The sequence below is a fragment of the Oryctolagus cuniculus genome, chromosome 1 (genome assembly GCF_051225735.1).
Source record: "Oryctolagus cuniculus isolate XC-2025 breed Fujian yellow rabbit chromosome 1, ASM5122573v1, whole genome shotgun sequence".
NCBI lineage: Eukaryota > Metazoa > Chordata > Mammalia > Lagomorpha > Leporidae > Oryctolagus > Oryctolagus cuniculus.
In genome coordinates this window covers 205,563,013-205,578,693 of record NC_142867.1, presented here as the reverse complement: position 1 = coordinate 205,578,693, position 15,681 = coordinate 205,563,013, and the positions used below count along the sequence as shown (strand labels likewise).

At 45.3% G+C, this 15,681-nt stretch overlaps 2 protein-coding genes across 9 annotated transcripts in view; both read left to right on the top strand.

The window, feature by feature from the left end:
- Positions 1–211: 211 nt before the first annotated feature.
- ALDOB (aldolase, fructose-bisphosphate B) overlaps positions 212–15,681 on the top strand; it is an 88,089-nt gene continuing 72,619 nt past the window's right edge. For 2 of the 4 annotated variants that reach the window (XM_070077524.2, XM_089336136.1), the window contains exon 1: positions 272–411. The gene's annotated coding sequence lies outside the window, so the exon portion shown is untranslated. Of the gene's footprint in view, positions 412–15,681 lie in introns of all 4 variants that reach the window. The other 2 variants (XM_089336155.1, XM_070077580.2) reach the window with 2 other exon arrangements.
- On the top strand, positions 216–12,688 carry PGAP4 (post-GPI attachment to proteins GalNAc transferase 4). 5 transcript variants are annotated; one of them, XM_070054983.2, is made up of 3 exons: positions 224–411; positions 8,733–8,859; positions 10,875–12,688. In XM_070054983.2, exon 3 carries the CDS (start codon positions 10,952–10,954, stop codon positions 12,161–12,163), a length of 1,212 nt encoding a protein of 403 aa, XP_069911084.1. In that variant the 5' UTR covers positions 224–411; positions 8,733–8,859; positions 10,875–10,951; the 3' UTR covers positions 12,164–12,688. The 5 variants fall into 5 exon arrangements, with proteins under 5 accessions (XP_008257186.1, XP_069911084.1, XP_008257487.1 ...); XM_070054985.1 differs by lacking the exon at positions 224–411 and adding an exon at positions 582–1,090; XM_008258964.4 differs by lacking the exon at positions 8,733–8,859 and having other exon boundaries at positions 216–411.

Sequence of the window (15,681 nt, the reverse complement as noted above, 5' to 3'; positions counted from 1 at the left end):
CGTTCACGTGAATATATCTCCACGAGCCCACTTGAAATATAACGTCGGCTTCCGTCCCCCTCACAAAAGGACCACGACCCGTGTTTGCAGGACTTGGGGCGACCCTTGCTTTTCCCTCGCTGCCCATCAGTTGGCGCCTTTTGCTGTCCTTTTTTTTCCCAAGCCAGCTTCGGGGGCTGCGGTTGCTCCGCAGCTCCTGAGTCACGTGACCTGTCGGAGCGCTGGGTGCCCTGCGCCGGCGATGCGCCGCGAGAGGAGGTGAGGCTTCTTCGCCCACCTAAATCTCGCCGCGCCGGCTCCTCGCCTACCTCAGGATCCGGCAATGGCGCCTCCGCCGAGATGAACCAGCCTGGGCGACGGCAGAGGCGGCCCTCGGCGTGCGTCAGTTACGAAGCTGACTGCCTCCAGCAGGTAGGTCCTCAGTGCGCGCTAACTGCCCAACCCTTTTGGCACGGTGGTCGGAGCGCCCACGATGAAGAGACACAGGAGTAAGGGGCCGGGGTCGGGGTGTCCGCGGCTTGGCACGGGGAGGGCCGCTGTAGGGGGTGGCGCAGCCCAGGAGGCCTGCGCCCCCGCCGCGCGCTCCGGGCCAGCGGGCTTCGCTGGGCCGTACCCGCACTGCCGGCCGCTTCCTGCCCCGGCACTGCGGGATCCGCCGAAGGGCGTCCCCCTCGCGGCCGGGGCTGGCGACAGCGCAGAGATAAACTAGCGTCGCGGCGAGGGCGCCTCGCGGTCCCTCGCCCTGCAGGCTGAGCTGTGAGGCCGACAGAAAGAGGCGACCCAGAAGCGGGGAGCCCGGGTGAGACCCCCGCGGAGCTGGGCACGGCGCAAGCGCCCGAGGGCCCACCGCCTAATGGCCGCCCGGGAGCGGCGGACCCTCGCCGCGAGTCTGCGCCTCAGGTCCGCAGGTCGTGCCCAGCGCGCCGCTGCCGCGTTGGAAGCCCGGGAACCGGGGAAGGCGACCCTGCAGAGGAATCCCTCTCAGCTCCCAGAAAGATCAGCTGAAGAGAACCAGCGCGGCGATGGAGACTGCCGGCCTCGGTGTTCGGGTGGGGAAACTGAGGCCTGAGCGCGATGGGCACTGCCCAAGGTCAGCGGCAGACACTAGATTCACTCCTCTTGGTTTTCCAAGAGTGACTGTTAGGGTCCCCTGGGTGTGTCTCGCCCCCTTTCTGGACCCTGGGCTCGTGTCGCGCGTGCCGCACTGCGTGTCTTGGGGCGTGAGATTTGCAGGGTCGCTCTGACCCATACATCTCCAGCTCTGCCCGTGCTCCCCAGAGGATCACAGGGCGGCGCCAAAGATGATCTCACCATGCGGACCCTCAGCAAAACCTGCAGATGTGTGTGTGTGCGCGCGCGTGTATTTCCCCCAGGAGACCTAAACCTTGTAAAGGGAAATCGGGTTTCTCTCTTTTTTTTGAGGGGGGGGGGGGAGAAAAATGCATTTTGAGAGTGCATAATGAGGTGAGAAGGGAAAGCTGTGTGCTCAACACCTGACATCATTACAATTATCAGAATGTTTTTATTTTTTAAAGGTAAGCTTATTACAAAACATTCAGGAAACAGAAAAAGTAAATGAAAATGAAGATGACTTAAAACTTCATCTTCTAGATAGAGATTTTCTGGATATCCTCAAATTTTTCTCTACTTACACAGATATGAAGTTTTAAATCAACACAAAGGTTTAATTTTTTAATTAAAGATTTAATTTGCATGTCTTTCATTACCTGTAGGAATCAACACCTTTTCCCTCTGAGTATTAGCCTTTTATTTTTGTGTGGATGAGTTGACTGTTAATTCTTTTGCCCATTTTTCAATTTGAGTATCTTTCTGTTCCTGATCTTTAAGCATTTTTAGGTACTGCATATTCAAGTGTAATTATCAGCCAATTATGTTAAACCAAAACAAGGATTTCCTGACAATATTTACTCATTTCAATTTCAGATAACCTTTATATAATACTTTGGTCAATTTTTATTGTGGTGGTAGTTACAGGGGTGTATAAATTTGACAGAAACCACTGTGATGTATAATTAAATGGTGCATTTTATTGTTTGTAAAGTATATTTCAATGAAGTTGATTATTTTAAAAGCCAGGAAAATTATGGTGCTGTGTAATGGAGTCTGGCACAATGCTGCCATATGTGGTAGAGGGTTACTAAGTGGTAGCTATAAATAGAAACAGTCCAAAACAGTGACAAATGAATGCCTTAGGGGAAAAGCGCCTATTGCTGGCCCTGGTACTTGAAGAATAAAAAAAGAGATTGTTTCTGATTGAGGGAAGTCAGGTTGGCTTTTGGGAGAGGGTGGTTTTTGGACTGATTCTTGATAGTTAAGTTAGCATGTGTGAGGAGAAGATATAGAGCTGGAAAGATAGTTGGAACTGTATTTTGAAGAATCTTGGCAAAGAATTTGTACCTTGATCTACAGTCATTGGGAAATCACTGAACAGTTTTGCAGAAAAGAGTGCTATGTTTGCTGCTTCAGAGTGTCAGGCAGGTGCTGATAATGTAATAAATTACCATCATTTGCACAGTGTCTTATGTGAGACAAAGGACTTTCATGGCCATTGTCCCTTTTAATCTTCATAATGCTGCCATAAATGAGATTTCCTTTTGGTTTTCCTATTTTGCAGAGAGACAAAATGGCTGAGAGAGAGAAATTATTTCTTTATATAAATTGACCTACTTAGGGAGTATTAGAATTGTACCCAGATCTTTTGGCTTCAGATATGTTGCTCATTCTGGGGATTAGGAGCCCAATTAAGAGCCTGTTGCAATCCCCTGGCCTGGGGATGAGGGGCTGTTGGAGTGTGACAGTGAAGAGGGCATGACAATGAATAGGGGAGGAGAGGAAAGATAGATAGAAAAGAAACCATGGGAGGGGAATGGGGAAGTGATTAGCTGGAGGTGAGAAGTCAGAACTTACCAGTCTTTGGGACCCAGATGCCTGGACCCAGATGTCATTCATGTAGTGGGCTGACTTGGGAAACAGGGTCCATTATCACATGCTTATCTCCTGATAAGACTCAGCCCAGTATTCTGCAACGTATATCCCTATGGCTCTTAGTTTTAATTTTCAGAAGCTACACTAAAATGCAACTCTTGTTGTTCCATTTATCCATCCAAGCCCTAGTTCATGTTCATCTCTTAGTATCTTTGTCCTTTACTGTCTTGCCTGAGTCCTTTACCCTAGAAGTGATAACAGGCTGAATACAATTGATGGAATAGTTTCAAAGAGTTTGCAAGGCATAGATAACAACTGAGTAAATATTAATCCATAAAACTGGGCTGCAGTGGTCTGGTTGTTACCTGGCCAAATACCAATCAGTTCACAATATTGCTGGAGTATAACTAGAGCAATAATGTAGACATTGTCCTACTTCTGTCCCATCCCTGTGATTGGGCTCCTTCCACAAAACTACTGGTGAAAAATCCTAGGGACTTTAGCTTTGTTGCTCCAAGGCCAATAATCTTAAAGCCATATCAGTCAAATGAAATAAATCATAGATTGTGTTGAACACCATAATGGCAGGATGGAAGATATAATGCCTCAGAACTGAGCAGAAATCCTGATGAAAAATGAAGGAAGTTCCATATATGGAAAAAGTTGTTTATTATGACAATTTACATGGGAGATTTCAGGCAGCAGGCAGTCTTGCCTTGGAATGTGTGTTACAATGTTCCTTTACTATTCTTTTGGAATAGGCATCTTGTTGAGCTTTTTGGCTATCAGCAAGGCTTGTGATTAACACTTAAACTTTACTGCTGGAGAGGGGTACCAGTTAGGCTGACAGGCAGTCTGTGGTCAGTGTCTTTCTGAGCAAGAGATTCAACATGGAATTACAGTGACTTGCTTTCTCACAGGCAGTTGGTATAAATGTTTAATGAAATGATTTTTATAATTTTTTGAAATGTATAGGAATGAAAAGGTCATTTTGGGATATGATTATCATTTTAGCCCTTGTTTATACTCCTGTGGAAACGTGGTCTTCCTACTTTTTACTTGTTGAATATTATGATTAGTGGTGAATTAAGCCTGTGAATATAGAGGGGATTAAAATTATGGTTTTGCATAAACTGATGGGGGGTGGGATTTGGAGAAAGCCGAGGAGTGAGGTAAATGTAGTTGTCTTCTTGGAGCTATACCTGTGGAATGCATAAAATCTGTTCTTTTTTATATTAAAAAAATTTAAATATTCTTGAGAGGCAAAGACATAGCTCCCAACTACTGGTTCACTCCCCAAATGCTCTCAAAGCCAAGAATTATAAACTCAATCCAGGTAGCCCAGACCCAACTATCTGAGCCATGACTGCTGCCTCCTAAGGTCTGCATTAGCAGGAAACTGGATTCAGGATCCACAGCTGGGTATCAAAGCCCATCATTCTGTCGTGAGATGCAGATGTCTCAACCCTGCATCAAATGTCCATCCCTAAGAAAATATTTTAAAAAGCAAACAAGAACATACTCTCAGCTTGTTCGTTAGTTTACACCTTTCTGCCAACAGGTGCGGCTGAGGAAGCATTGTTACAGGCTGTCTTCCCACTGCCATCACATCTAAGTCAGAGCCTCCTAAAGAGCTGTAACTGCTGCAAAAGCTCTTCAGGGGCTTGAGCTTTGAAACAATCCATGAGGAGCCGTTTTGAGGAGAGAAGAACATTTATGGACCATATAGTAATGAGAAACCTAAACACCAAGCACTCTAGGGGTTTTGGATGTGGCCTGTATCCCACTGTGGAGGAGGTGGGTACAGCTGTGGCCACAAGGCCACATGAGGTAGATGGAAGAGTTGTGGAACCAGGGAGGGCTGTCACATGATCAGGTGCCCACTTTCCTGTGAAAAAGACCTTTCTTGTTGCCATTAAAGATACTTAAGGACATCACCACAGGGATAAATTTGAACAGTGTAGGAAAAATTGAAGTGCTTAAAATTGTGACTGACTAGGCAGTGGCAGGAAGAAGGGCCTTGTTTTGTGACATTTGATGCCCTTACTCCATGGATAATGTTGTGGCCTGTGAATAGCCACTACAGTGAAAGAAAGTTCTGTTAAAGAATCTGGCCAAAGGGGTTGACCTAGTTCTGGAAACTGGTTCTGGAAACGTGGAGGTGGCTTTAATAACAGTGATGACTTTGGTCATGAAGGAAACTTCAGTGGTCATTGTGGCTTTGGTGGTAGCTGGGGTAGTGGATGTGGTGGCAGTGGAGATGTATACAATGGATTTGGTAAGGATGGAAGCAATTCATTAGGTGGTAGAATCTACAATGATTTTGGCAATTGCCATAACCAATCTTTAAATTTTGGTTGCATGAAGAGAGGAAACCTTAGAGGCAGAAGTTCTGGCTCCAATAACAGTGGGGACCTATATTTTGCCATATTTAAATTAAGGTGGCTATGGCATTTCTAGCAGCAGCATTAGCAAAAGGTTTTACTTACTGCCAAGTAGCAAAGCTTAATGGGAGAGAAGAGCCAGAGTACTGACAGGGCAGCTATAGGTACGAAAGTTTTGTGAACTCCACCAAGCACAGTGGTTCAGGGCCCACCTATTACAAAGAAGACATGTTTTATCAGATGCCTAGATTCAAGTCCCAGCTCTGCTTACCATTCCAACTTACTGCTAATACAGACCCTGGGAGGCAGTGGGTGATGGCTGAAGCAGTTGGGTGCCTTCTGTCCATGTGAGAGACCTGGATTGTGTTCTAGGCTTCCAGCTTTGGCCTGGCCTAGCCCTGGCCATTGTGGGTAGTTGGGGACTGAACCAATATGATAGCTCTTACTTTTGACCTTCCTATCTCTCTCTTTCTCTCTGCTTCCCAAATAAATCAATATTTAAAAAGAAGACATGTTTTGGACAGTACTCATATGCCTGGGCAAAAAGCTAAGACTCTATTTATGATTTTTTTTTCTATTTATGATTAGTCATAAATAGGTTACTGTAGATTCTGTTGTACGGAAACCATAAAGCATTCCAACAAAATGTTTCAATATAGTTTTTTTATTGTACCTATGGCATTTATTGCTAAATATAATAGTCTGATCATGATACGGAATATGTGTATCTTTAAACACACACACACACACACACACACACACACATTCTCTTGAATGCCTACATAACTCAGCGTAGCTAGATTTTCACCAGGCCAGTCATCTAGTTGTTGAATGAAGTATCTCATCCTGGCTCCCTTGGCACATGGTGTATGTGGTAGATTGCATTTATTACTCCAAGTATTTCTTGTCCTTTTGTGGAGAGAGATATATGTCCTCAATCATTGACTTTAGGCTTTTAGTACTTTTTCTTGTAGGAAAATTACATACCTCTGCTTTGTTGAACTCAGGAGTTGTTATGTAACTTGTTCCACTCAGTGAAATGGGTGTGGAAATGATGTGTCTGTCACTTTTTAAAAATGTGTTTTTATTTATTTTTATCTACTTGGAGGCAAAGAGAGAGAGAGAGAGCGCTATCGATCTTTGATCTGCTGATTCACTCCCCAAATGTCTGCAACAGCCAAGGCTGGGCCAGGCAGAAGCCAGGAGCCAAGAACTCCATCCAGGTCTCCCCCACAGGTGGCAGAGGCCCAAGCACTTGAATCATCATCTGCTGCCTCCCAGGATGCACTAGTAGAAAGCTGGATGAGTAACAGAATAGCCAGGAAATGGAATGCAGGCTTAACCTCCTGCACCACAACACTGGCCCCATGTGTCATAAAAGCTAGCCTGTGGTTCACTCTCTCTCTCTCTTCTCTCTCTGCAACAAAACTAGCAATGTTCAATAAAAGGCATTCTCATCTGCATAGTCCTTGGAGTACAGATGACATGAAATAAAGCCATGATTGACCCATAATAAACAAGTAACGTGAATAAGAAATAAACTGTAGGGGGCTAGTGTTGAGGCATAGCAGGTAAAACTACTACCTGTGATGCCACCATCCTGTATGGGCACCACCAGTTCATGTCCAGTCTGCTTCACTTATGATCCAGCAACCTGTTAAAGGCCTAGGAAAAGCAACAGAAAATGGACCAAGTGCTTGGAACCCTGCCCTCAATGTGGGAGACTTGGATGAAGTTCCTAGCTCCTGAAATTGGCCTGGCCCAGCCCTGGCCATTGCAGCCATCTGGGGAGTGAACCAGAGGTTGAAGATCTCTCTCTCTGACTCTGACTTTCAAATAAATAAATAAATCTTTTACAAAGGAAAGAAGAAAAGAAATAAACCTTAGTACTTTGAAACCATTTGGGTGATCACTACTGAAGTCTGTCCTGTTTCATGCAATGTTTAATAAGGGAGGAGAGGGCTGGGTTTTATCCCCTATGAGCATTCTAGAAATTTCTCTGAGCAGATTGCAAGATCCTTTCTTTTCACATAAAGTCCTGGAAATTGGTCTGCTTTTCCTCTCTTGAATCTTCTTTCTCACCCTCCTCTTACCTGTGGGAAGAGAAAATTCCTCTTTCCCATGGTTTTAATCAGTGGATGGTGAGTAGACTTGATTTATGACCCACTTAAGCAAGGATGCAAATGTACCTGCATGTTTTCACTCAGCCTCTTATGCAGCTTCAGAAGAGCACTTCCCAAGTGGCAGTTTCTTCTACAGCTTGATCTGGAGAGAGAGGCATGCGGAAAGACATGATTCTGACCCACAACCTGGAGCTGAACACAGCTATCCACAGATTAATGTTACTAATTTTAAGTTATGAAGCCTTGGAGCTGTTCTTCACCCAGCAGGAGCTGATCACTGTAGGCAGGGACCATATGTCCTGGAACTGAATCCTCTTTCTGTCCCTAAATGTTAGTGGAACAGCAGTCTGGCAGCCATATTTTTAAAAATAAGGTACTTTATGAGATGTTAATGATTCTATTATCCCCAATTGGGCAGCATAGGAAACATTACCTAGAACTAAAAATTTTTTATATCAATAATAGGTGCTTTCATTTTTGTCCTATCTGCCATGTCGTAGTTACTGATAGCACCTACTATGTGTGTGGCATTTTCCAAGACCTACCTTATCTTTTTAAAACATTTTTTTTTTTGACAGGCAGAGTGGACACTGAAAGAGAGAGAGAGAGAGAAAGGTCTTCCTTTGCCGTTGGTTCACCCTCCAATGGCCGCCGCAGCCGGCGCGCTGCGGCCGGCGCACCACGCTGATCCGATGGCAGGAGCCAGGTACTTCTCCTGGTCTCCCATGGGGTGCAGGGCCCAAGCACTTGGGCCATCCTCCACTGCACTCCCTGGCCACAGCAGAGAGCTGGCCTGGAAGAGGGGCAACCAGGACAGAATCCGGCGCCCTGACCAGGACTAGAACCTGGTGTGCCGGTGCCGCAAGGTGGAGGATTAGCCTAGTGAGCCGCGGCACCGGCCTTAAAACATTTTTTAAAGATTTATTTATTTATTTGAGAGGCAGAGTTACAGACAGAGGGAGAGACAGAGAGGTCTTAAATCCACTGGTTTACTCCCCAAATGCTGTAACTGCCAGAGCTGGGCCAATCCGAATCCAGGAGCCAGGAACTTCTGGATCTCCCACGTGGCTGCAGGGGCCCAACCACTTGTGCCATCTTCTACTGCTTTCCCAGGTCATTAACAGAGAGAGAGCTGGATCAGAGGAGGAGCAGCCGGGACATGAACGGTTGCCCATATGGGATACTGGCACTGCAGGCGGAGGTTTAGTCTACTGTGCCACAGCGCTGGAGAGCCCTGATCTGCCTCATCTTGTTGACTCTATTTAATTCCCTCTCCTAGATGGGTCCTTGGGCAGTGTCAAAGGCAAGGAGAACAGTGTGAGAAGGAAGCAACCTGAAGGCTTGCATTCTCAGAGCCATTGTACCCTGCAAATGTGAGCTCAACCTAGTGTTTAGCTTCCACTCTGGTAAGGCTGTATGCATGTGTAACCACATGATATATTAACTCCTTTAACCCAAGCAGATTAGAGTAGAGGTGATCAGTGTGCAATATCCTGGTGTTCACACACCTCAAGCCAAGAGTTGTGTGATATTCAAATCTCTCCTTCCTTATGTCCCTCTGTGGGTGCCATCCAGATCTCTTACTAGTTATGGAGTAGTCTGATTCACTCCTGAGGTCTTGCAGAACAGTCTTCTTCTGTTACTGAAATGAGACTTGTCTTTCTGCTTTTTGAATTGCCATTATCATCCTACTATAAAGAGAGGTTTGGTATTTTACATGACTGACTGTTAAAGGCAGGGCAGGCTAAGTACTTTAATAAGCAAGTACAAAGGTCACTAGTTTCTAGACACAATGGTTTACACATTGCTCACCACAGTCTACTCTAGGTTGGGAGGGTGCTGGGAGGTGGGAGGCAGGAAGGACCTCTGTTTTCATGCAGTTATTCAGGATGCCATCTGATGTCTCCAGCCTCTCCCCAACCCCATACCCACTCCAGGGCTCTCCATTCAGATGAGGAAACGGTCAGTAGAAACAGAGTAGAACCTGCTTGCAGCCCTTCTAGCTCAGGTGTCACACCTCTCCCTTTGATCACATTTTGCTGGCAAGGCCAAACACATAACCCTTAGGCTAGGAAATGAGATTACCTGTGAGCCCTAGAAGGTGAGAACATGGATATGAAAGCACTGGCAGACTGCACCATGGCAGTCTCAGATGGGGCCTGGGAAATCCTTCCTTCCCAGTAACTTACAAGCTAGACACCTTTTTTCTAAATTTGTGCAAACTATTACGCTGGTACGGCAAAAGGTTTACAAGGGGTCTTCTAAAAGCTAATGGAAAAATGCACATTATTGGTTCATTCCATTCTCCCACAAACTTTTTAAAATCCTCTGGGTACTTTCTGTTCTATAGACACCCTTTGATTTTTGCACTGGCCTTACTGGCTGGTGCAAGCTTGTTTTCTATCAGAGCATTAGATCTTCTTACTCCTAAAATATTACTTGCGTTAAAATATACAGATTTATTTTATGCCTTTTTTTACTCTACATTATTTTACTCCCTAACACATTTGATATTCACAGTAACTGTATGAGTTATTTTTATTTTTCTGCTTTGGAGCTGAGGAATCTAAGATGTAAGGAGGTGCTGTGATTTCCCACTAAGTGAAGTAGCAGAGCTGGGATTCACACCACTGTGTGTCTCAGTCCCAGGCCCCGAGTGAATCATCATATCACACAACATTCCTTTCTGTACCAGGCTTAGGGCAACTGCCTCTTCCATCTTCACCCCTGCCTATACCTCCCTTCCCTCATTGAAAAGCTGCTCCAGGGACCTTCCTCTGTTGCCTTTTCCTCTTTCAAAGTCTAGGGCTCTAGAATTTGCTTACAAATGGAAGGTAATTTCCCTCACTGGTTCCCATGACAGTACTCCTTTAAAAAATAGAACAATCAGGATTAAATTAATATGTAATATTAATATAGTTACATGAAATCAGAAATAAGGATGAAAGGTAATGTTAAATAACAGACGTTTTGGGGAGTTCTGAGTATTCTTTCTCTTCTTTGGGATATGCAGAAAGAGTTTTCAGAAATTACTATGCACAATCAACAAGTACTGTTGGAACTTGCTCTAAATGTGTGTATATTCTCTGTGTCAAGATTTGCTTTTGTAGCTCTGTTTTAAGAACCCATACCTGTGGCTAGTAAATAGAAGTAATAATCTTAGCCTAGCTGCTGACTTGGTGGTACATTATAAACCCCACTCAGCTTCTTTATTAGGCATGAAGACTTGGTTGAATGCACCAAGATCTCATTACTCATAGAAATAATAAAGATGTTCCAGAATCGTTAACAGATAAAATACTTTAAAGTCTCTAGCAGCTACACAGCCTTAAGCTGGAATTCCTAATTTCGTGTGTGTTGAGTTCAGTTCTTGGAAATGTTTAAAGCTACCTTTACTATTTTCTGCTGTCTCTTTCTGTAGGTTTGATATGCAATGATTCTGGCCTGAGTTCCAGGATGGTTTGTTCTTGGGACCAGACGTGACCAAAAGTTGACCTCATGAGCACATCAATCTCTCCCGCTGCCATGCTCCTCCGGAGGCTGCGGCGACTCTCCTGGGGCAGCACTGCTGTCCAGCTCTTCATCCTGACAGTGGTGACATTTGGCCTACTGGCCCCCTTGGCCTGTCATCGGCTTCTGCACTCGTATTTCTATCTGCGCCATTGGCATCTGAACCAAATGAGCCAGGAGTTTCTGCAGCAGAGCTTGAAAGAGGGGGAAGCTGCCCTCCACTACTTTGAGGAGCTGCCCTCAGCCAATGGCTCAGTGCCCATTGTTTGGCAGGCCACCCCCCGCCCCTGGCTGGTGATTACCATCATCACCGTGGACAGGCAGCCTGGCTTCCACTACGTCTTGCAGGTGGTGTCCCAGTTCCACCGGCTGCTGCAGCAGTGCGGCCCCCAGTGTGAAGGGCATCAGCTCTTCCTGTGCAACGTGGAGCGCAGTGTGAATCATTTCGATGCCAAGCTGCTCTCTAAGTATGTCCCTGTGGCAAACCGCTATGAGGGCACTGAGGATGACTATGGCGATGACCCTTCAACCAACTCGTTTGAGAAAGAGAAGCAGGACTATGTCTATTGCCTGGAGTCATCCCTGCAGACCTATAATCCAGACTACGTCCTGATGGTGGAAGATGATGCCGTGCCAGAGGAGCAAATTTTTCCCGTCTTGGAGCACCTTCTGCGGGCTCGCTTCTCCGAGCCCCACCTCAGAGATGCCCTTTATCTAAAGCTCTATCACCCAGAGAGGCTTCAGCACTATATCAACCCAGAACCCATGAGAATCCTGGAGTGGGTCGGTGTGGGCATGTTGCTGGGGCCCTTACTTACCTATATTTACATGAGGTTTGCCAGCCGTCCAGGGTTCAGCTGGCCCGTCCTGCTCTTCTTCTCCCTCTATAGTATGGGGCTGGTTGAACTGGTGGGCCGGCACTATTTCCTGGAACTGCGGCGCCTGAGCCCTTCTTTGTACAGCGTGGTTCCTGCCTCTCAGTGTTGTACCCCAGCCATGCTCTTCCCTGCCCCTGCAGCCCGCCGGACCCTCACCTACCTGTCACAGGTGTACTGTCATAAAGGTTTTGGCAAGGACATGGCCCTGTACTCACTGTTGAGGTCCAAGGGAGAGCGGGCCTATGTGGTCGAGCCCAATCTGGTGAAACACATAGGGCTCTTCTCCAGTCTCCGGTACAACTTCCATCCTAGTCTGCTCTAGGGAGCCAAGAAATGCTTCTCTGGAATTGGCCACTTTTTAGAGATTCAAATATTGTGCTCTTTATTTAGACACGGTTGCTTGCAGATATTTCCTTGTTTAATGTTGCTAGGAGGAAAGGCACTGGGACAGCTGAGGAACATATGGAAGTCAAGAACCTTGGCTTTGGTAACCTCCTGGCAACGGCAGCAGTTTGCCACAGCCCCAGACCTCTCCTTCCACACAGCCACACTGCCTCATGCAGTCTGACCCACCCAGGGAGGGCGCATTTACATACAAGTTACGTTCTCTGATTGTTTTAAGCTTCTCTTTGTGATGGAGCTTGTGACTGCCAAAAATCTTGTGCACAGTATTATTATGACCGATTTAGAATTTTGAGTAGAATTTGGTGAAACATAAGATTCTTCTGAATTGGTGTTTTTCCTCATTGGGTATGAGAATGAATGTATGTTTAGAATATATGCCCAAAGAGGCAGGACCAGTTCACTTGTTTCCTTAACCTGGTGTAATAAAAACTGGTGAAAGCCATGCAGTGCCCAGCATCTTGAAGGCAGGTGATCTGGCTTTTCTGTTACCTGGCGTTTTCTTTTCCAAGATCAGATGAGATCGGGTGCATTCAGGGTGGTATGGCCGTAGACTCTTTTCCCATTGATCTCTAGTACATTGATAATCCATAGGATTAGTGAGAACTTGAAGGCACAGCACAATCTGGAAGAGTCTTCTGAATCATCACATTGCTTATGTCTAATAGTGATTTAGTATTGAATGGTTCTATCCTATGCTGATTCTTTGACAGCTGGACATTTCAGAAGGCTATAAAATGAGTAAGGTCTTTAATAGTAACATGTACTTTTTCCTAACTTTGCTGGCTAGCTGTTCACCCTCATCTCTTTTTCTTCTAGGAAACATTATAGAAGAAAAAACATGGGCTGTGAAGTCAGAAGATCTGAACTTTTATTTCAGATCTCTGCCATGTGCTGATTATATGACCTTTAGCAAGTCGTGTAACCACTCTAGTTCTCAAATTTTTCACCTGTGAAATGAGAACAGTAATACTTACATTTTAAAGTTGTCTTGAGGATTAAATTACAAAATATGTTTGTATGTTTGGGCTTCACAACTGCTTAGTATGTAGTGGATGCTCGGTAAATTTCTCTCCTGTAATAAGCACATGAAAATCAAGTGTATTTTAAATTTTTTTTATTTAAATGAGTTACAGAGATAGAGGGAGACACATACACACAAAGCTCCCCCCTGCCCCCCACCCTGAGATATCTTCCATCTGCTGTTTCACTCTCCCAATGCCCATATCAGCCAGGACTGAGTCTGGGCCAGGCAGACGCCAGGAGCAAGGAGCTTCATCTGGGTCTTCCACATGGGGGCAGGGACCTAGGGACTTAGGTCATCTTCCACTGCTTTCCTGGACATATTAGCAGGGAGCTGGATTGGAGTGGAACAGCTGGGACTTGAACCAGAGCTCAAATGGGATGCCAGTATTGCAGCCAGTGGCCCAACCCACAACACAACACCGGCCCTGTGAATCACAGGGTATTTTAAGTAAAGATATTAGTGAAGTGTGAAGTCAGGTATTGGACTGACACTTGCGGGGCACAGCTTTCATCGCCATCTCCAACCAAGCCAAAATAAGGACAGTTCATTCCAACTGGAGATGATCTGAGACTCCTCTTGAGCTTATTCTAAGACTAATGTCTGAACTTACCCCCCCCCCTTTTTTTTTTTTGAGAGTTATAAATAAATGGTGACAGTACTTACCACACTGGTGGCCAACAAGTCCCTTTATGAGATTATGTTACAGAGTTCAAGCAGCAGTCCAGTTTGTTGCAATGCTGCATCTTTTGTTTGCTTGTAAATGTCCATGGTGAGCATCTATCCCGAAATCCACTCAAGCACTGAAGCAGTTATGTAGGGGTTAATTACCCATGGTCTTGAGACCCAGAGATGTTAAACAACTTCTCTGGATTTTTTACAGCGAAACAACCACACAGCCAGGACTCAGACTTCTTGCACCTACTGTTTTTTCTTAACCACATTAATTTTCTAGATAATTATGTGGTCAAAATCTCTTTTGTGAACCTAATTGTAATCTGGAATAAGTAATGTCTTGGTAAGCTAAGCTAATAGAAACCCATTGTTATATTAGTCTTAAGGATGAACAGATAAATATATGTTGTGTTGGTAAAGTGAGCTGTTATGCATCCCCTAGTACTGTCCAGGATGATCAGAACTACTCAGTGACTCATTATGAAGTGCAGATTCCACTCCTTCATTCCTCCTCTCCCAGGTTTTTGAACTGAACCCCCTCTGACTTAGAACTCATTAGAATTTGCTACATTAATGATTGGGTCTCCTCATGAAAATTTTTGACCAGTGTTAGGAGAGCCATTATAAACTAATCAGTCTCAAGGTATGGAATCACTGCTGGTTTACACCTCTGTTCTTTTTTTTTAAAGATTTATTCATTTATTTATCTGAAAGTCAGAGTTACACAGAGAGAGGAGAGGCAGATAGAGAGAAGTCTTCCATCTGATGATTTACTCCCCAGTTGACCGCAACAGCTGGAGCTGCACCGATCTGGAGCCAGGAGCTTCTTCCAGGTCTTCCATGCAGGTGCAGGGGCCCAAGGAGTTGGGCCATTTTCCACTGCTATCACAGGCCATACCAGAGAGCTGGATCGGAAGTGGAGCAGCCAGGTCTTGAACCGGCACCTATATGGGATGCTGGCGCTTCAGGCCAGGGCATTAACCCTCTGCGCCATAGCGCCGGCCCCATACACTTCTGTTCTTTATATGTCAGTTGTTCCCTGTATGCTAACATCTCCTCCCCAACTCCTCCATTCTGATGTCTAAGGCTACCCTTCCCTGTCCAGTTTCCGTACACACAACTCAGTTGTCTTTCCCCATTGGTCTTAGCTAACTAGGGTGTGCTGTCTTTGGATATTTTCTACAAATGCAAGTGCCCTTTCCCCCTTCCCACTAATAGATCTTCCTCCAATTTGTTCCTTAATCCTATAGTACAGTGTTTACATATTGTTGAAGTCTCTTATTTAGTCCTAAGGAACTGGAGGATAACTAAGAGACTCTTCTCACATCAAGGGGCATAAATTACTAGAAGGCTGGAGGTTTTGAACAGTCTGGCGTACCTTTCACAAGACAGGCAGGTCTAAGAAGCTCCCCATTATGACCAAGTCTGTTTGCATAGACACATCCATTCAAATAAAAGCACCCATTCTGCTGAGGATTCCTGAGAACTTTTGTTCTCTTTTCTATGAATGTGTCTTTCTTATGTGGCAGATAGTATGGGCCTCCCTCTGCCCTGTATACATACAGCTGTGGTGTTCCAAGTTAGCCATTGAAAAGTACAAGCTGCCTACTATAAAACAACAGTGGTCACACATCCCCAGGTCACAGCAATGCCAGGGCTTACATCTTCTGGGTAAAAGCAAACTAGGAATCACCCTGACCACAGACCATTTCACCTCTTACCAGTATAAATTAGTACAG